Source organism: Triplophysa rosa, linkage group LG16 (assembly GCF_024868665.1).
Source record: "Triplophysa rosa linkage group LG16, Trosa_1v2, whole genome shotgun sequence".
NCBI lineage: Eukaryota > Metazoa > Chordata > Actinopteri > Cypriniformes > Nemacheilidae > Triplophysa > Triplophysa rosa.
In genome coordinates, this window is record NC_079905.1 from 19,279,493 (window position 1) to 19,299,971 (window position 20,479).

The 20,479-nt window shown below is 37.8% G+C and overlaps 3 protein-coding genes and 1 long non-coding RNA gene across 7 annotated transcripts in view; 1 reads left to right on the forward strand and 3 right to left on the reverse strand.

Annotated features, from left to right (window-relative positions):
• The window catches only part of LOC130567532 (solute carrier family 66 member 2), a 53,533-nt gene extending 38,826 nt beyond the window's left edge, over positions 1-14,707 (reverse strand). For 2 of the 3 annotated variants that reach the window (XM_057355722.1, XM_057355720.1), the window contains exons 1-3: positions 14,097-14,707; positions 13,714-13,847; positions 10,205-10,255 (exon numbers count right to left, since the gene is read on the reverse strand). In XM_057355722.1, the coding sequence (XP_057211705.1) occupies positions 10,205-10,255; positions 13,714-13,847; positions 14,097-14,302 (391 nt within the window). In that variant the 5' untranslated portion in view covers positions 14,303-14,707. The remainder of the gene's footprint in view (positions 1-10,204; positions 10,256-13,713; positions 13,848-14,096) is intronic. The other variant, XM_057355721.1, reaches the window with a different exon arrangement.
• Positions 1-18,962, reverse strand: part of LOC130567531 (uncharacterized) — a 31,796-nt gene extending 12,834 nt beyond the window's left edge. The window contains exon 1 of the mRNA XM_057355719.1: positions 17,169-18,962. Coding sequence (XP_057211702.1) covers positions 18,054-18,956 — 903 coding nt within the window. The 5' untranslated portion in view covers positions 18,957-18,962 and the 3' untranslated portion in view covers positions 17,169-18,053. The remainder of the gene's footprint in view (positions 1-17,168) is intronic.
• Positions 1-20,479, reverse strand: part of LOC130567537 (uncharacterized) — a 199,246-nt gene that overhangs the window by 67,300 nt on the left and 111,467 nt on the right. The gene's annotated exons all lie outside the window — the stretch shown is intronic.
• On the forward strand, positions 15,087-16,056 carry LOC130567536 (heat shock factor-binding protein 1). Its single transcript, XM_057355725.1, has 4 exons — positions 15,087-15,325; positions 15,422-15,488; positions 15,700-15,790; positions 15,888-16,056. The coding sequence occupies exons 1-4, from the start codon at positions 15,281-15,283 to the stop codon at positions 15,928-15,930; spliced, it is 246 nt and encodes an 81-aa protein (XP_057211708.1). The 5' UTR covers positions 15,087-15,280; the 3' UTR covers positions 15,931-16,056.

Genomic DNA, 20,479 nt, shown 5'->3' on the forward strand with positions numbered 1-20,479 from the left:
GAAAATACTGTCATCATTTACTCACCTTCCAGTTGTTCCAAATCTGTATAAATTTCTTTGTTCTGTTGAACACAAAAGAAGATATTTTGAAGAATGTAGGACAGCAAACAGTTCTGAGGCACTTTTGACTACCATTGTAATTTTTCCTACTATGGTAGTCAATGGGGTCCAAGAACTGTTTGGAAACAAGTAGGGCTGCACGATTACTCTCAATTCCCATTCAAATCGTGATTAAATCGATGTGGCTATTGCGATTGTGAAATCGCAAAGGCTGCGATTATGTTTTATGCGCAGCTTGTTCGTGAATCACGGCTCTGTGATCTGTGGGAAATGCTGCTCCATCTGAAAGCACTGCGCGTTTGAGTTGCTTAAAATGTGCATTTAAAAAAGCAACACCTGTCAAACATCATCATTATAAATATACTTTATTATCATGAAAATACCTGAGGAGGCTTGAAAAACAGTGATAGAAAGATGGCATTTCTTGGTTATACGTGTGGTACTTCTTCTATGGAGCTTCTGTGCAAGAGCGCCCTCTGGCTTTCGGATGCAGCTGCATTTAACAGTATTTAATTGACAAACTGCGCATAATACTGCGCAGCCAACTGCCGAATCGCGTGCGGCTTCTTTACGATTAATCGTGCAGCCCTAGTTACAAGCATTCATCCAAATATCTTTCTATTTTTCAACCAAACAAAGAAATTTATACAGGTTTGGGACAACTAGAGAGTGAGTAATTCATGACAGAATTTACCTTTTTGGGTGAAGTATCCCTTTAACTCAACATTAATATTACTCCGATGTGTTGAGCTGAAGAAAGGAAGTCATAGGAGGGCATGAGGGTAATCAGTTTAAAACACTGATTTTAAAAAACTAAAAGGGGAAAACCCTTCCGTTAATTAGTATGTGAAGTATTACAGGCTTACAAGTTGCAAGAATCAATTTAAGGTGAGGTTTCTGTATATATTTATTTTCAAGACAAATGTATAATTTTTTTGATAAAAGTAAGTTGGAAATACAAATCCTTGGGTAATAATCTAAGCCTCTATAAGCAACAGAAATAGAAAAATGCAGGTGGTGTAATTTTTCAAATAAAAGACAATGTACGTACAGTAAAGCAAGCTTAGTAAAGCAGTGTATTCACATTGCACACACACACAGAGGTCCAGGTAAAGGTTCTGTAGCACTGGAGGCAATGTGCGTTGAGAAGGCCAAAGTTGAAGTTGTACGTGCCATGTATCGTGTCTAGGCGAGCAGCATGCCACAGATTTACCCTGCTGTGTATGTGCGCATCAATGCTGCCAGCGGGGCAGCGTGTGGGAATAGATTGCCACAGAGTTTGAACAGCAACCCCACCAAGCTCGCCCTCTTTTTCAGCTCACACCCACAGATCTACACGCACAGCAACAACTGCAAAGCACAGATACTACACGATCAACAAAGGACAGTGTTGAGAAAATTCTGTTAAATCCCTGACGAAGCGAGATTTTAATGCATCCTCAGACAAAGCTGACCAAAATAAGGTTTAGTTCAACTAAGCACTTGTATTTTAAAGGATTTAGGTGTAAGGTACCCTTCCGGTGAAATCTAGCACACATACAAACATACACATTTAAAAAAACAGATCAGTGCACAAAAGAAACCAGTCCTGTCTTCCTTTAGAACATTTAATAGTCCTCGGGGTCTTCTCCTCTCTCTTTTACTCCGTCCATTTACTAGAGAATAACGCTGTGCAGGCCAGGGGCCAAGAATGATTGACGTACTAACAGAGCGGTGCCATTAGTTGCTCTGGCTTCGGCCCACATGCCAAGAGATATCTGTCAGTTTCTTGTTCTTATTTCAGTGAAATGAAGTGAAACGGAAATACATAAACGAGGCCTAAGGGCGTTCAAATGAATGACAGGTCTGCTGGTCTTCATCCAGACCAACACAATCTGTTCAATCGGAATTCTATCCAGTAAGCATTGCCGCCAATGGAAAACCATCAACATCAATCTACAGCAGAACTCACCAACAATCGATGGATTAAGATGCGATCAGCCCTGTTCACTGGAATCACAAGCCAAAATGGACCACCACACAATGTGAACGTGTAAATCTAAATAATAATCAACCTGTTCGTAAATTTGCATAATGTATAGTATTGGGCATCAGTAAACGTTTGCAGCTTTTGTAATAGTGGTGTCTTTCATTTGCCCTAAGTGTGAAATTATGGATCTCAACATCATTAATTCACTGTTGGAAAGGGGTCAAAATATGCATAAAATGCTGGAAAGGCAAAGAATGTGCAGTACCTAAAGGATCTTTTTGCATATCAGTGTAAAGTTTAATGGCTTAGGAGGGATCATCCAGGCAAAATCACCACACAGACAGTATTTAGAACCAAACATATGTTATGTAAATCGTTACTTGGTTTTATATAAAAAGGGTTATTTTAGTGAATTTTGCTATTATTAGGCCTTATGGTTTATATAAACATCAGTAATGTAAAATAGCTTTTTAGGACATTGCTAATTTAAACAAATTAAAAATTTTATATGTGACCTTGGACAACAAAACCAGTCTTATGGGTCAATTTTAAAGCGGCCGTAACACGCGGTTTCTCCCAATCTCATATTAATCTTGAGTACCTATAGAGTAGTATTGCATACTTTGTATCTTCGATGAGTATTTAGTTTGATCACATTTATAAAAGATAGATACAGCTGTACGATTATTTCCGAAACCATATGGCGCGTGCGGGGGGGAGGGGTAGGCTGAACTAAAGCACGTGCGCACCCATTGCCAACAAAGCACAGACATCAGTTTCACTCACCGTATGCAGTTCATGTCCGGCATCTTTTAGCGCTGGGACGGCCCCGTACATCAGTTTCAAACGATCTCCAAATCCAGCGTTATATCCACCATTTATATAACATTCATCACCCAAATGCAGTGAACAAACAAACACCTGAACTTCGCGAACGTATGCTCTCTCACTCTCTCCTGCACAAGTGAAAGTGGCGTCTGCGCATGCTCCTTCTCCTGCTCTCCTTGCTGCCGCGTGCTTTTCCGGGAGAATTGTCCAATAAGGGACTAAGGAAATTTGTTACGAAACAGTTTTATATGTACGAAAAAAACTTTTTTCTAAAACTTTACTTTGAAACCTGTACGATCGCTGGGGGAGTGTATTGAGCACAGAAATACTACGTAATACGCCCAACTCGTTTTTTGACAAGTTGACCATGTTAAGCATGAGAAGACAGCACGTTTAACATTGTAAAGAAGTCAGCTGCACAGCCGCTTTAAGAAATTTAGATTTATACATCATCCAAAAGCTGAATGAATAAGCTTCCATTTCCTTTTCCATTTCCATAGGACAATATTTGGCCGGGATACTAATATTTAAAAATCTGAAGAAAATCAAAACATTGAGAAAATCACCTTTGAAGTTGTTAAAGGGATATTTCAGAGGCAAAACAAAATTTCCCCATGTTTTACTCATCCTCAAGGCATCCTGGCTCAATATGACTTTCTTCTTGAAGAATAATGCAGTCTGAGTTATAATACCACGTATCGTTTTACTTCCAAGCGGTAGAATGGGAGGCAATTTTTTGAAGCTCCAAAAAGCATCCATTGATCAAAGAACGGCTCGACACGGCTCCGTGGTCTTAACAAAGGGTCTTCTGAAGCAAATCGATGCGTTTGTCTAAGAGAAATATCCATATTGACAGCGCTATTAACGTTAATGTCTAGCTTCCGTTATCCCTCGGCTGCCCTTGAACCTGAGGCTTTGTTTTTCCGGCAAATGATGCATAAGTTCCAGTGGGGAATGCGGCAATTTTCGTTTTGATCCAATAGGATACAGTCTCCTCTGTGCGGGATATATACCAAACATAGATACTAAACTTGAGTGGGTAATTCCCAAAGAGCGGGCAGCAGCAGGTGAAGTTTGTATGCGTTTTTCCCGCCATTTTTGTTAGCAATTTTGCTGCATCCACTCACAAAAATAAAGTTTTAATATATTTACGGTAGGTAATTTACAAAATATCTTCATGGAACATGATCTTTACTTATATATATATATATATGCATTTTGGCATAAAAGAAAAATCTATCATTTTCACCCATACAATGTTTTGTTGGCTTTTGCAACAAATATTCCCATGCTACTTTAGACTGTTTTGTGGTCCAGGGTCACATATTTTAAATTATTTACATTTTGCAGATAACATAACTGCATGTAAAAAATTGACTTTGACCCCAACTGTATGTTCTGATATAGAAATATGTAGTAAGACGCATTTGATGCATAGGATACTGCTGCTTTAATAAATAAAAAAAACTTGCTGTATGAAAGAGCTCATAGCCCATTTTCTGATATACTGATGCTAATAGAGACTACTGCGGTCACCTGTAGGGATAATGTAGCAGAGCGAAGATTACGTGTGGGAGGGGCCTGCCATTTACATCCATTACCGCACCACCACTAAGACCCCATCAATCTGCTCTATGTGAAATACACTTATAAATATCTGCTAGTTCCAGACACAATTATAATGAATGAAGCCATCAGCTGTACAAATCGCCACCTGCTTCAAGACTGTATAACTGGCATAATGACGCATGGGTGACAAATACAGAGAGAGATCGACAGAGCTGCAATTCAAACTGACTTATTGAGTAGCTGGATATCATTTAGAATTCTTGACACCTAGCAGAGGGACAGCTTTATTTGTTCGACCCCCGAAGAGCTAACAACCCACTCCAGCTTGACCTTTGACCACTGGATGGATTAGAGAACACTTCCATTACTCAGATCCATTCGATCATTCGAGTTTGGAGCGAAGCAGCAATTAGCAAACACCTCTCAGCCTTTCTCCTGAACACTTCTAATGAGGTTTGTAAGGGGGGTGGCGGTCGTACATGATCAATATAGCGATGCAAGATCTATGAGATGTTTCACCTTTTTGAAAACACAAGAGAGGTCACAGAGATGTTTTGTTCTTTATTCTGTATTCCCAGTAGAAGCTGTTTAATAGATCATAACAATAACACATATTCTAGTGTTCAGAGTGACAACGATGGATCTCAATTTAATTATCACTGTAGGCATATGCGCAGAGCATGCTGGGTAATATACAGGGTCTACATATTTAACTTGCAAAAAAGGAGCAGCTAAAAGCGCACGCCACCCGCATGACGTAATTTTCGTCATCAGGAGGGTCCGCGGTCGTCTGCACACCCCTTCTGCATGCAGCCCATTTTTTGTGACCGCGCGGACGTGACGCGTACAACAGCGCATGCGCAAGAAAAGTGCACTAGTCCACTAGGGGTCAATACACACAGATACATACACGCTCGGATTGTTTGCAATGGCGAATGACTTCCTCTATCATTAATTTGCAGTGGGTTTGTGAATGACGCGACTCAGCGCTGCCCTCTGGCAGTCTGGTAGAGCACACATACTCATTTGCGCATGTGTCAAACTCGGACGTCCACGCTTAACCCGTGATGAGTATGCTCAAGAAGCTGTGTGGATGTATTTGTGCGCGAGACGGACATGGAGGCGGAAAGCCAAGTATGCCCGCTCCTTAACTGCTCAGGACAAACCGAAGTCATGCATCTGACCTCAAGGCTCCCTATATTGTCCACAACAATATTTGAAGCCTCCCGCTCACTATTTCTACCCAGTACATTCTAGAGATATAAACATATTTTTAGTTGTTTAGATGCTTTTTTGTGGTATTTTAAAGAAGGTAAAGATTTTTCAAAGATTTTTCAACAAATCATCTTGAGGCCCCCTTGGAAGTTGTTGAGGCCCCCTAGTGGTTCCTGGCGCACTGGCTGAAAATCACTCACTAACTGAAACTGATTTACTGTAAGGTACAAACACATTACATCACACATTTAGGTAAAACTAAATAGTTTCAAATTAATTTAAACGGTAATTTCAGCTAATCGTGTTAGGGTATTGACACTAGCCAAAAATTGACATTCATCTCTGCCCATTGATCTCAAAAGAATGAACCTCTCATGTCCAGCCATGCACATAACGGAACCTGGCACCTCACAATGAGTCGCACCAGTTTGGACTTTAGTGTAACATCAAACACCATGCGTCTTCACACATAGTTTTGACCAATCACAATGTGGCAAATTTAATCATGAGCAAGAGCAAGATTTTAAGCAAATAACATTTTGGCCTGCTGCATACACAACTCTGTTCTACAGCTTCAAATGCACAGCTAAATCTAAAAATACTGCAAAGATTATTTATTTAATGAAAAAAAAAAAAAATTCTGCTAAAGTTCTCCTTTTGCGTTGCACAGAAGCAGGGGCATAGCAAGCTTTTCAAAAGTGCGGGGGATGGATGTGGTTTGTTTGTTAACAATAAAAACGATTAATACAATGACAGAAGGGTACAAAAGGTATAACATACAAGATATAAAAAGCTTCCCATTTAAATGAGTGATACTAGAAAAGTATAAAAACACACTCGGTGGTAAGCTTGATAGTGATAAAGGCTGCTAAATTTTGCTTACTTGCGCCTTGAAAGGGGGAGATAAAAAAAACAAAAAAACGCCCACACAAAGCTTTTTCTCTGGTGGTATAAATAATGTAACAATTTACTGTTTTTAAACATTAAAATAATATATACTTTTCTTTCATAGTTCTTCAACAGGTATGCAAACAATGACATCATTTCTCACTTTTTTTTCCTCAACAGGTACAATCAAACACAACAGGTAAGTATCCACAAAAGCAGTGGCGGTCCTTCCTACAGGCGACATAGGCGCTTGCCTAGGGCACCATCTAGTGAGGGTCGCCAAATATGCGGCGAGAAAAATATATATAATTAAAATTATAATGTCTATTTATTTTTTTCAACAGTTTTTGCCATCCCTCTATCTACAACAATACTTTGACATAAAAAATAAATTAACTTCTTTGGACATAAGTTCTTTTCTCGTGGGGAAGGGGCGCCATCAGTGAAGCTCGCCTAGGGCACCAAATGGTCTAGGACCGCCCCTGCACAAAAGTATTCATCTAATCAACAAACAATCCTCAAAATATCAAAATCAATTGCACTGGCAATAAACCCATAAATACACTGCTTAACAATGACAATTTGTCCCTCCTCGTCAATTCCCTGCCTTCTTCATCACAGTTACTTTATACATTCCATGCCGCATACATAACCGAATTTAGCTAGCTGCTGAACAATATCCCAATTAGCAATTAGCATTAGTCTAAAAAATGAAATATAATACAGAAAACACTCGACATGTCAACAAAACATAAACAGAACATCTTCCCAAACACATATCAAGCTTATTTAAAAACCTCGATAGCATAAACACTCATTCAAAGTACCTGGAAAAGGGAGATGTAAATAACCATAACCATAAGTTCCCTCCTCCTCAGCACTAGCTGACCGATAAATCTAACACACTATGAGAGGCGGGACTTAAGGCAGAACAGCCAATCATCAGCTGGTCACACTCAAAGCCGGTGTCATGTTTGAGAGGGAGGGGAGAGGAGGCAGCCGCAGCGAGCGCAGACACAGAGCGGCCAGAGAAACGGAGGAGCGACTGCTGTAAGGCGTTTGTGCAAAACTGCGGAAAAACTGCAGAAAAAGTGTGGGTGTTGAACCCTCTCACTGGGAAAAGTGTGGGTGTATCCCCCACGGGTGCGACGCCCCTGCACAGAAGAATATTGTATTCCTTCCTATATATTCCAACAAAACTCATGCGATTCACACTGTTATAACACTTGGTTTAATGACTACATATAAAAAAGCAGAAACTGGAGGAACAAAGACAACTGTCCCAGTGAATTAGGCCTATGTGTGAGAAGTGACAACATTTATTATAGCTCTGCCTCACAGCCAAAAAAGTTAAAGCACAGAACAGAAAATAAAATAATAACTTTCTGGTTTAATTTGACACTTTCTAAAATCTGTGAAAAAACTAAATACATATTTAACAAACATACTATCAGATCCAGGATACATCCAGGAACAGACTGTATATCAATAAATGCTCAGATGAAAAGTGCTTTACTAGCGCCATCTGTTGTTCATATACAGCACTAGCAACAAAACTCGGGGACAGACTAGAGCACCAAAGAGGATATAAACAGGCTGCCTAAAAAAGTGTGTATGTGTGTGAGTGCTTGCATGCATGTGCGTATGGAGGGGTTAACAGACCATCATGTGTCATTGCAATCACAATGTAGTCAAAGAAGACTCAAAGGCATGCAACACTTACAGTTAGGGCCATAAATATTTGGACAAAGGCACATTTTTTGTTATTTTAGCTGTGTATCAATATGTTTTCGATGTTATGTTTTGTATTCACATCCAGATTATCTGAAGGATTTAGGAATTACAGCTCTTTAATATGAAGCTCCCCCTTTTTCAAGGGACCAAAAGTAATTGGACAGTTGAATAAAAAGCTGTTTTATTCACATGTATGGGCTTTTCCTTAAATAATTTTGTCATAAATGAAGCATTTAAGAGCGGCCAAATCAACAATTTGGTACATTCTAAGAAAAAAACAACACACCGCTGAGCTCAGTAACAAAACAATTGTGGGCGTTCATATGAGATAAAAGTGGTGGATGATGACATTATCCTCTCCATGATAAAGAAAAACACCTTCACAACGTCCAGACAAGTGAAGAACACTGTCCAAGAGGTAAATATGTCAATGTTTGTCAATCAAAAGAATACAAGGAAAAAATAGAGAGGGTTCACAACAAGGTGCAAAAGCCTCAAGAATAGGATGGGTAGATTAGACTTCTGAAATAGCCGAACAAGCTCTAGAAAGCATTTTTTTGGAGAGATCAAATTAATTTCAGCCTGCATAAGACTAAAAAGAATAAAAGATATGGAGAAGGCTTGGAATATCTCATGATATGAGCATACAACATCTTCAGTAAAATAGTGTTCAGGCAGTGTGATTCCATTTCCATGCACGACGTCCTCAGGCACTGGGTCACTGGTGTTTTTTTTGGTGATGTAACAGAAGACAGACGCATCCGGATTAATTCTTCACTTGTCTGGAAGTTGTGAAGATGTTTTTCTTTATCATGGAGAGTATAATGTCATCATCCACCTCTTTGATCTCATATGGACACCTAGGATTGTTTTGTTACTGAGCTCAGTGGTGTGTTTTTTTTCCCCCAGAATGTCCCAAATTGTTTATTTGGCCGCTCTTAATGTTCCTGGCATCTTTCTGACGGATGTGTAGTGTTTTTAAAATCTAACTATGGTCTGTTTCACTTGCATGGAGATCTCCCTGAACCCCATGATGTGGGTTCACAGCAACAGCTTCCAAATGCAAAAACCACATGTAGAATCAACTCCAGACCTTTAACAGGCTTCATTTATGAAGAAATTATTTAAGGAAAAGCCCATACCTGTGAATAAAACAGCTTTTTATTCAACTGTCCAATTACTTTTTGTCCCTTGAAAAAGGGGGAGCTTCATATTAAAGAGCTGTAATTCCTAAATCCTTCATCTAATCTGGATGTGAATACACTCTAAATAAAGCTGAGAGTGTGCACTTTAAGACAATATCCATTATAAAACTGTAACTCGAAAACATATTGATACACAGCTAAAATAACAAAAAATGTGCTTCTGTCCAAATATTTATGGCCCTAACTGTATATAGTCAGATAAAAGTCAGATAAACTGCAATACAGCAGTATAAATACTCTCCTAAAGAATATTATTGATTTTCTGACCTGTGTGTTAGAACCGCATGAAACAATATTATTTGATTGACTAGTTCATGTGAGCCATACAAAAACTGACTTCAATTTAAAAGGAATTGTAGATTATTGATTAATTGGTATTTTACATTTCTTACAATACTTACTGCATCGATTGTCATGCAATACTGCGATTTAAGCATGCACATCGATAAAACATACACAATTTTTAATAGCCTCTATTCCCAATAAAACAAAAGCTAGCATGCATTTCTAACTGATTCTTGTCATAAACATGTCAAACTTATATTTCATACACATGCATGCAATAGAACATTTTGGGGTTAATGGAGAGCTGTGAATTAATGGCATGATTAGAGTTGAGGCCCCATTTAGAGCTGATGATGTCAGGTATGAATATGGAGAGGAAGGAAATGAGGAGGGTGAATGATGGGAAATATAAATCAATCTAATGTTATGTGGCCAACACATCAGTACATACCCAGAAAGAGGCGCTTAGGAACTTTAATTTCCTCATCCTTGCTGTCTGTGGCTTCAGACAAATGAGAAAATAAACATAAGAACATTAAAAGAGAGAAAAATATATTGTATCTCTCAATGTTCTGGGACATAAACAGCGCATAAAGAGATTGTTACCGTCAGACAACTAAACATGACAATTACAGTATAATGGTAAGTACTTTCACCCCAATGTTCACAGGTTTGCTCAAACTAATATTAAAGACTTTGCAATAGAATCTCAGTGATGTAGTCTAATTTGATGCACTTGATTCTGTCTTCACTCCTACTGGCAAATGCACACTTAAAGGACATTCATAGTATGGATACTTTTTATCAGTATATGGGTCCCCTGGGCATCTAACACATGACCTTTGCATTGCTAATGCAACGCTCCACCAATTGTTGCCTCAAATCGCTTACTCACATTAAACATCAATCTTATAGTCATTTTATTGCTGCCAATCGCATTAAAAGTCTTGGCAAAGTCTTTCTTTACCTCTGTGGAGCTGAAAATCTTACAACTTAGTTGGAGAGTTGGCAAACACTGTGTTATGTGCAGAAGTTCGCTTTGTTTGTTTATCCCCCTCCCATGTCAGATTTAAAATACTTTGACAGTCACTGTTGTGTACTGTCGCACTGTTGTCTTTACAGAATTAAAGTTCAGCAGTATCAATTCACATATTCTAGTGCAGTCGATAATAAGCTGTTTAAACAGTATCCATCTCACCTGCTGCATAAACAAAAATATCCAGACTATTAGTTTAAGGTTCAAACACTTTTGACAGGATGCTGCAATTTGTATGTAGTACATATCTGAAAGTCTAAGTTTGACATTTTATAAACAATCAACAGAAACGGAAGAGGTATCCTTGTAAATGGGTTTATAGCTGCTGTATCATACTTGAGCAATCAGCTATGTTCGGAGTAGTGTACAACCATTCTGCGCATACTAGTTTTTAGTAAGGATATACTTCCAACATGATCTACTTCAAGCAGTTTCAGCAGCATCAGCTGTGACATTATAATACATCTGAAACAAAAAACTCTCCATTGCCAAAATGTGCAGTACACAACCAGAGCACTGCAGGGAAGACTCTATCCCATAATGCAGAGACCCTAAATGTATTCCAAATGTACAATATCAACATTTTATGAAATTTGCAAATGGGGTTTTTTGGAAAAGGAAAAAATCACTTTCGGTTTAGAATTATAAGGTTCTATCTGCAAACCATTCATTAAAGCAATACATTTTCAAGCAACACAAACAATTTACTTATAACTTTTGTTAAAACATGAAATTAGTGTATAATAATGTGTAAAAAAAGATACATTTACATGGTTTTTATGACACTTGTTTCATATTTTAGGATGCTTTTTTCTTGTTTAAGTTAAGCATAAAAGGCAGTGCTAATTCTTGTATCAATGTATTATCCACAGAAGGTGGGACAGATCAAACTACTTTTTAGATACGAGTATGGCTGAAAAAACATAATAATGTTTGTTTGTTGTAATCAAGATTCTTGACGTTGTTGACTATTTGGCATTAACTGCATTATGAGAGTCTATGTAAACACAGGTACTAGGAAGCTAGAGCTGCTGGCTAGTGTTGTGTCTATAAATATAAAAAATATTATCTCCAAAACAAAACAAAAAATACTGTCGTTTGAGCTGCTCTCTTTTCATACTCTCTTTTATTGAGAGTATCAATAAAAGAGTCAACCTTGAGGTTTCTTTTAAACATTGGGTCTCATTCACTAAGCATGCGTACGAACAAATCATGATTCACAAAACTTTCATACTAAAATGTATTCTAAATATAAGAGAAAAGATAGGAACAGTTAAAAGCACACGTACGCAAAAATCTCTTTCTTTCTTTCTTTCTTTCTTTCTTTCTTTCTTTCTTTCTTTCTTTCTTTCTTTCTTTCTTTCTTTCTTTCTTTCTTTCTTTCCTTCTCTCTCTCTCTCTATCTCTCTCTCTCTAAGACAAATTGACAAAAAGTATACTCCATCTTAGGATAATAGTTAGGCCAGTTAGTTAGGAAAACAGTTAATTTTAAAAATATTTCATCATATCCAGTGAAAGAGTAAGAAAAGCTGCGTAAGACTATAGCTCGAGCTGCGAGGTTTCTCTCAATAACAGCACTTTTACAGCCGGCTAACGAGAACTCTGCTCTGTGTTTTATTGTGAATAAACTGACTTTGAGGACTTTGCACTTGGAATTACTTGCGAGAGCTCGTCTGTAGACGTGTTGCCTGGAGTATCTTTGATTTAAGTGAGGGCAGATGGGAAAGGAAAGGTTAGGCGGAAAGCCCTAATATGGAGAAGGACTGGGTGTGTTTTATGCAAATGTATAAACTTGTGCATGCTGCCGCTCTTTTAGAATACTCCAAATTCACTAACATAAGGACGAGGTTAAGAACAAATTCATGTGCGTATGCATGTGTTGTGAATTAGGCGGTAAGTTTTCGTGAGAGGTTCAAATGTGCATATAGATACAAAAAATCTACGCAGTTATTAGTGAATGAGACCAATCTGTTTCCTTAGATATTCCCTTGTCACTGAGGAGTCCTGTCACATGACAAAGAAAGCTGATCCTGATTGGTCCTCTTGTGTGCATTCAAAGTGCTGATTGGCTCTTGCAGATAGAACCTTTTTGTTTTCTTAAAAAAAGTCCCAAAATGCACACATTTAAAAAAACAAACATGGCATAATGTAAATAAGTTGTAACAGAATAAGAATATGTGAATAACTCAATATTGACCAAAATGTCAGATAGAACCTTAGAATTCTAAGGCGACGATTTGTTTTCTGGAAATCCATTTTTGACACAGAACCGGTTTCCAATTATATATTTTCTAAATTAATGATAGGATGCCGCTTGCTGAATAAAACAAGCACCACAATGTAGCATACAACTCTTTGACATACATACTATTTTAAATAAATGGAATGCAGCATAATGTACGTACGGTGCAATGTGAAGTATTCCATTCCGAACACAGCCAATGCTGTATGGTTTATGAGCCATAGCACTTATAAGAGCTACTGATAACATGGCCCAGTAACTTGGTAGAACGTTCCAAAAAAAATAGTCTGAAATAAAGCTGACTAACTGTGATTTGCATATGACCGATGTTCAATGCTATGCAGCTAACAGGCCCTCAGAAACCTTCCTTGTCAGACAAGTTTGATAAAAGACCCTGTCCATGTGACTATTATTTTACTGTAATCCAATACTATGTAAGACAAAGTAGCAAACTGAATAGATCTAAATGGTTCATTCACAACTGAAGTTCACAAATAAGGATAAATGAGCAGTGACAGTGAAAGAAGACTTTTAAACTTCTCTACAACCATCCAGACTAGTTTATGCAACTGACTTTTTTATTTGTTTTTTAAACATTCCCTCTGATATAATGTTGAAGCCAGTTTCATTCTGCAGCTCAGAACAATGAGCCTTATGATGATAAGGGGTTAAAGATTCACACCTGTGAATGAGCGGTGTTTGGTGTTGAGTTCAGTGGCCATCCGGACATTGGTGCACAGCTTCAGCATGATTAACATTGTGATGATCATGATTATACTCTGCCAAAGCAGAGGAGTCTCAAAGTAATGTCCAAACCTGCAATAAAAACACACCATGTACACTGATCAGAGAACGGCACAGAATTACTGCAGTGCTGGATACAATATGGACACACTTGAGGTAGAACACCTACAAGAAGTTTTATACAAACCTGGTGTTTATTTCAAATGCCTCATTGTAAACCGATAAAAACTGGATTATGGTGTGTACATGAATTGTGCACCACTGATTTACATAGTTTGCTTATATTTATATGACAGCCATGATGGTTAAAGTATAACTCACCTAAACAGTATTCTTAATATGTTGGCTACCAGCAACACTAGGCAAACATAGGTGGAGAATCCTTCAGCATTCTGAGTCCTACGAATATCCCTGTACTGAGGAATGTATGGCACAACTCCTCCAAATATGATGGCAAAAGATGCAACCCAAGAGACAAGTTGATGAACGACATGCGTGATCTGATCCAAGAGCTCATTCTCCATCATTTACTGATGTGTCTGTCCTTTGTCAAGAGAACTAAATGCAGCTGCCTGGTGATAGCAAGCCACAAATTTCATAAAAGAAAAACTACTCGTTCTTTGATGGGTTATTTTTACACATTAACCTTCGTTTTCTATAAGAATAACGGATATACTCTGGCAACAGACAGTAAATACACTTTCATTGTCTCAATCACCATCCTCTGACTCACTGGAGCAAATTCATTCAAGTACTTCCTTATTCCGGCAAATAATACTTGAGAAAAACGAGTCCTCTGAATGGATCATCATTAGATTATGTTTACTTCCGGATCGTGGTCTGTGAAAAGGATAAAAAAGAGCTCTGTAAAATATTCTATGCAGATGAGATCCTCACTGCTACAGCTGATTTATGTTCATAACAGGACTTCCGCGTTGTGCAACGTCACCGTGCTCTCGGTATATTCAAGAGATGCAGGGTCCTGACGCCAGTCTTGTTTTGCCAAAGCGTGGAACAGCGATGTTATAAAGTTGGTTGATTAGTGAATAAGATGGTCTTTTTTATTCTCGAAATGTACGTCATGTACAGCTTTATTTAAACAGTTGAGCTAAGATAGACTACGACTATATTTTTTTAACCGGTTTTAAATTATTCTGTTTCCACCCGGAATCCAAAAATCCAAATTATGCAATCTTGACGTTGCATAATTTTGCATAAAATCAAAATATCTGCTTAATTTTTGCAGTAGTGCACTCACATATTAACTAAAGATATTAAACAGGCAAAAAGTGTTTTGCTATTGAAAGGGTTAAACCCAAACACGGATGCCCGCCTATATGCGAAAGAGGAAGCCTTTAACAAACAATTCAATTGAGAAAAGTTACGAAATTATTGTATGATATGGATATGTGATTCAAACTTAGACACAAACAAACAACGCTTATGCTGTTTCTAGTCCACATTACGTTGTTCTCACACACTCGTTAAAATTTAACATAAAGCTCATGGCAGGATCCAAATCAAAAGCTGCCAATGATTTGACTGCAGTGGTAAGAGTTTTGTTATATTTTTGTATGAATTATATACGTTTGATTATTTCTATTGTTAAAAATAAATACATTTGCTCAATTACATTCTTTAAACAGATGGAGACAGCCATGCAAACACTTCAAAGCAAGTTTCAGAACTTATCTGACCAGATCATTGCTAAAAATATCTTTTCAGGTCTTACAGTCATTGTAAAGTCTATGCCATGGACAGTCAATAACCTACTGTAGCAATAATTGTGTAATAATAATCAATGAGCTGATGTTGGATTTAAGATGTACTCATTACTTGTTTAGTACATAAGCAATGAAATGTAATGTAATATATTTTGAAATTTAAAAAACAAAGAACTCAAAGTTTTCTTTAATGGCCAAACTGGATGAAATGGGAACGCGTATAGATGACCTGGAGAACAATGTCGCTGATCTCATGACACAAGCAGGAATGGAAGATAAAAACAAAACCAAGCAAGTGTACTTGATTCTAGTCTTTGCATTAAAGTTAGGAAGAGTACATGATCAAGTTTTATCATGACATGTAATGTTTTTGTTTTTTCTTCTCAAGGTATGCAGACTTTGAAGAGAGAACAAGCTTGTCAAAGCACTGATCAGAAATGTTACAAAAGATTAAGTGTGTATTTTTCATATGAATCTATACATTTATTGTTTGCTCTTAAGTATATAATATTGTTGATTTGATTTTTCTAATAAAAAGCACTACTTACTTAACTGAATAAACTTCAAAGTCACATGTTTTTTTAGCCTTCACTACGTCGTTCTTAAGAATATATCGCTACCACTCTTAAGGTATAACTTAAGAATGACGTAGCATTAAGAAAGTTTCGGGAAACCCAGTTATGAAATGCTTTAATTCAAAGCCAATGAACTCATTGTGTAGTCCCTTCTGTATTTGCTGTGTATGTCTTGGATTTTGCAGATTCACAATGTTTCACATAAAAGTTTTAAGTATGCAAGCAATTAGGAAAACATTTACAATGAATGTTAGGATGTTTGAATGTTTCCAAATACCTTAATTGATTCGTTAATATTTATATAGCCTACAATTGTAGTCAAGTTTCTGAAAATTTAAGAAAGAGGAATTTTGAAAACTAGGTTTGTTTTAATTTAATAAACTTTACCAGTGACTGTGGGATGATGAGATTAATTAGATTAGATTCAACTTTATTGTCATTGCACATGTACAAGTACAAGGCAACGAAATGTGACCTCTGCATTTAACCCATCCAGAGAGTAGTGAACACACGCACAGCAAGTGGTGAACACACATACACCCGGAGCACAGCAAGTGGTGAACACACGTACCCCCGGAGCAGTGGGCAGCTATCACTGCAGCGCCCGGGGAGCAAGTAGGGGTAAGGTGCCTTGCTCAAGGGTTACCAGTTCTTACCCGCCGGCCCTGGGAATCGAACCGGACTCGTGAATTCTGGTCACGAGGCCGACTCTCTAACCATTAGGCCACAACTGTGGCCTAATGGTTAGAGAATCGGACTCATGACCATTAATCTATTTATATTGAGGACAAGAGACTTATACACAACTATTACAAAAGATACAAACATTGAGTGATGCTCAAGAAGTCAACACCATACATGTAAAAGTAACGTTAGGTCTAAACCTCTAGAAAAGGTCATTGCTGTAGTAGATGATATTGTTTGTCCAGCAGGTGGCAGTGTCTATAGCTGTTTGGGGTGTCTGTCTGTGAAATAACCAAATGCATTGCACATGAATCGACCCATCCAAATGTGCAGATTTATTGTCTGTTTACATTTGAGATAAAAATATTTTTATACGTATGATTGTAGTGTGTACTGACTGTACTTTCAACTTTATTTATATAGCGCTTTTACAATTTTCATTGTTACAAAGCAGCTGCACATGAGACACATTGACTACAAGCAAAACAATCAAAGTTGTACCTGCAAAAACAAGAAAAGGTTGAAAACACAGAAGACAGACACACCCACACACAAAACACTCCACACACACAACACGCACACACACCAACACACACAGACACACACACACACACACACACACGTACGTACACAGACAAGTACGCACACACACACACGCTCAGTGAGAGCACACATTTAGGATAAAGGAGAGAGAAGCACAGGTCAAATATAACAGATAATAAATTCCTATATGCAATATTAATTAAGTAAAACTTTAAGATTCTAAAGCAGCCCCCCCGGTCAGGCAGATAGTGCAAAAACAGTATGCAAACGGTGGCGAGGAACCCAAAACTCTAATCGAGAAAAAAAACCTCAGGAGAACCCAGGCCCAACCAGGGGATTCCAGTTCCCCTCTGGCAAAAGCTGCTGCCTCTGCACAAGCTCCAGAGAACTTGCACAACAAGGCTAAATAAAATAAATAAACTTAATAATAAAATAAATTATAGTTTAAGATTATCATTAATAATCTAATAGCATTTGAAATTTTGTGGTGAAGACATGTCAAGAGACCGCGTCCTTCTTTATCCAGCTCTATCATCTCAGCTCTTGTCAGGTCCCCACTTCCCATTCTCCGCTCTACCATCAGGTCAGGCCATGAACTGCATCCTGCTCGCTGTGGTAACCTTGGAACAATGAGACAAGACTGGCTGAGAGTAGAGTACTGTTCTGTACTCTTTGATGCAACAAGTACATCAGTTGTGTTTTTGGTTCCGGTTGATCTAACTAATGCAGCCTAAACCCTCTGAAGATTTATATTATGGAAGAGTAGTGTATGCAAGATTAAAAAGATGCGTCTTTAGTCTAGATTTAAACTGACAGAGTGTGTCTGCCTCCCGGACAGTGCAGGGAAGACTATTCCAAAGTTTAGGCGCTAGATAGGAAAAGGATCTACCACCTGCACTTGATTTTGAAATTCTAGGTATTACCAACTGACAGGACGCCTGAGAGCGTAATGCACGTGAAGGACTGTAATACAAAAGGAGTTCATTCAAGTACTGAGGAGCTAAACCATGTAAGGCTTTATAGGTAATAAGCAAGATTTTAAAGTTAACGCGATGCTTTATAGGTAACCAGTGCAAGGTTGACAGAACCGGGCTAATATGTTCATACTTTTTTGTACGTGTAAGAACTCGAGCTGCCGCGTTTTGGACCAATTGGAGTTTTTGTAATAAGCCTGCAGGGCAACCACCTAACAGTGCATTACAGTAATCTAGTCTTGATGTCATGAATGCATGAATTAACTTCTCTGCATCTGCGATTGACAGCATATGACGTAGTTTAGATATATTCTTAAGATGGAAAAACGCAATTTTACAGGTGTTGGCGACGTGGCTCTCAAATGACAGATTACTATCGAATAGAACGCCAAGATTCTTTGCTGACGACGAGGGTTTTATGGAACATCCGTCAATAGTTAAACAGTATTCTTGGTTGTTACTTATAGCAGTTTTCGGTCCAATAAGTAACACTTCCGTTTTGTCCGAGTTCAGTAATAAAAAGTTGTTACTCATCCAGTTTTTTATATCGACTATGCATTCCATTATTCGATGGAACTGCTGTGTTTCATGAGGCTTCGAGGAAATATAAAGTTGAGTATCATCAGCATAACAGTGAAAGCTAACTCCGTGTCGCTTTATTATATCTCCTAGAGGTAGCATGTATAATGCGAAGAGCAGACTAAATCTGTTTAAAACTTTGACTAAATCTGTTTCGTTGAACATTGTTACAGTACAATTTCAAAAACGATTGAATAAAAAATGTTTTTAGTAGCTTAAAAATGAACTATCGCGATATTTGTTTGAGTGCTATTCACCAAACGTACGCCAAGATCGCTCACATGGTTGTCAAGGAACACTACGCAAAAAATGTGACGTACGGCTGTGGGCTGAACCGTCAGTCGGAGGAAGGGAATGTCGATCGGTGAGAGATCGTTTATTACACAGACGGCAGGGAGCGTCAACAGAATGGGTGAGTATTCATTATCAGTCTTTTATCAGTCTCATGATCCGCCTTTGCCGTTCCTTTGACTCTTTCAGTAAATATATACGTGGTTTTGTTCGTGAAGCGTGTTGAAATATTCGTCGTTCAATGTCTACGCGCGGCAGATTTGTTTCCTGAGCGTGTTTGTTCAACAGATCAACTCAAGCTCTGTGTTAACGTTAGTCTATTCGTCACTCTTTATGACATGACACTAACGGGCTTTCTTATAAATGATTACCTCACAATAAAGAAATGGTACAATGGTACAGTCAGTGAATGTATCAGACGAAAATGCCAAGGCATTTTACATGCAACAAAACCATAAAATACAGTTTAAACATAACGTTACATTTTATAAAAGCGGGCCAGGTGTGAGAGAAGATGTGGCCATACATGTGTGCTGTGGTCTGTTAGGTAGATTCACTTTAAATTGTTTCATTCTAAGCCTTCTAGAAAAATGTGATGAAATCTCTCAACTGAGTGTCTGAGATTCACCCATGTTTGTTGCAACCTGAATGGTTTATCCAAAGTGTTTTAAAGCAAATATTGATAAATATGATAAGTCTGTGAATCCGGAAGGAACAGGGCACTTGCTGTTATGTTATATCGTTTTCATTCTATCTGTTAATTTCAACCATTAAGGAAATTGCATTGCAACATCTAACAGACATAATCTATAGATATGTGTGGATTAAATAAGATATAAGCAGATGAATAGACAGGTTGGTTTATACAGAATGTGAATTTCAGGAGCAGTTTACATTTATTTAAGTTACAAAGAGAAATACTTAAAAGAGTAGATTACATAATACGGTGTACACATGACTTGATCGATAACTTATGTGTTTTGTTTTGCTTTAATGTAAACTGTGTTGTATTGCACAGCTGCTATGAACCGACATATTTGTAAAATTGTTAACAAACAAATCATTATCATCATCATGATCATTGTGACCAAAATTTGTCCTTTGCAACTACATTGTGAATTTCTCATAATGTGTAAGTTATCGGACTTGACTTTTCATTTTAAGCAACATATAACATTTACAGGATCTTAGCATTAGCTCCCTCATACAATACAAATTGTATAGTAAAGAAATTGTGTCATTAAGTTGCAACACTCAGAACTGATCGTCTGTGAGTTTCAGATCTTGTGATAGTTCTGGTGTGACTGAAGACCACATTGGCTCTTGCTCAGTCA

Coding starts and splice junctions, on each gene's coding strand:
- LOC130567536 (XM_057355725.1), top strand. CDS start 15,281: ATGGCAGGATCCAAATCAAAAGCTGCCAATGATTTGACTGCAGTG. Junction 15,489..15,699: donor TGACCAGATCATTGCTAAAA/ATATCTTTTCAG, acceptor TAATGGCCAAAC/TGGATGAAATGGGAACGCGT. Junction 15,791..15,887: donor GAAGATAAAAACAAAACCAA/GCAAGTGTACTT, acceptor TTTCTTCTCAAG/GTATGCAGACTTTGAAGAGA.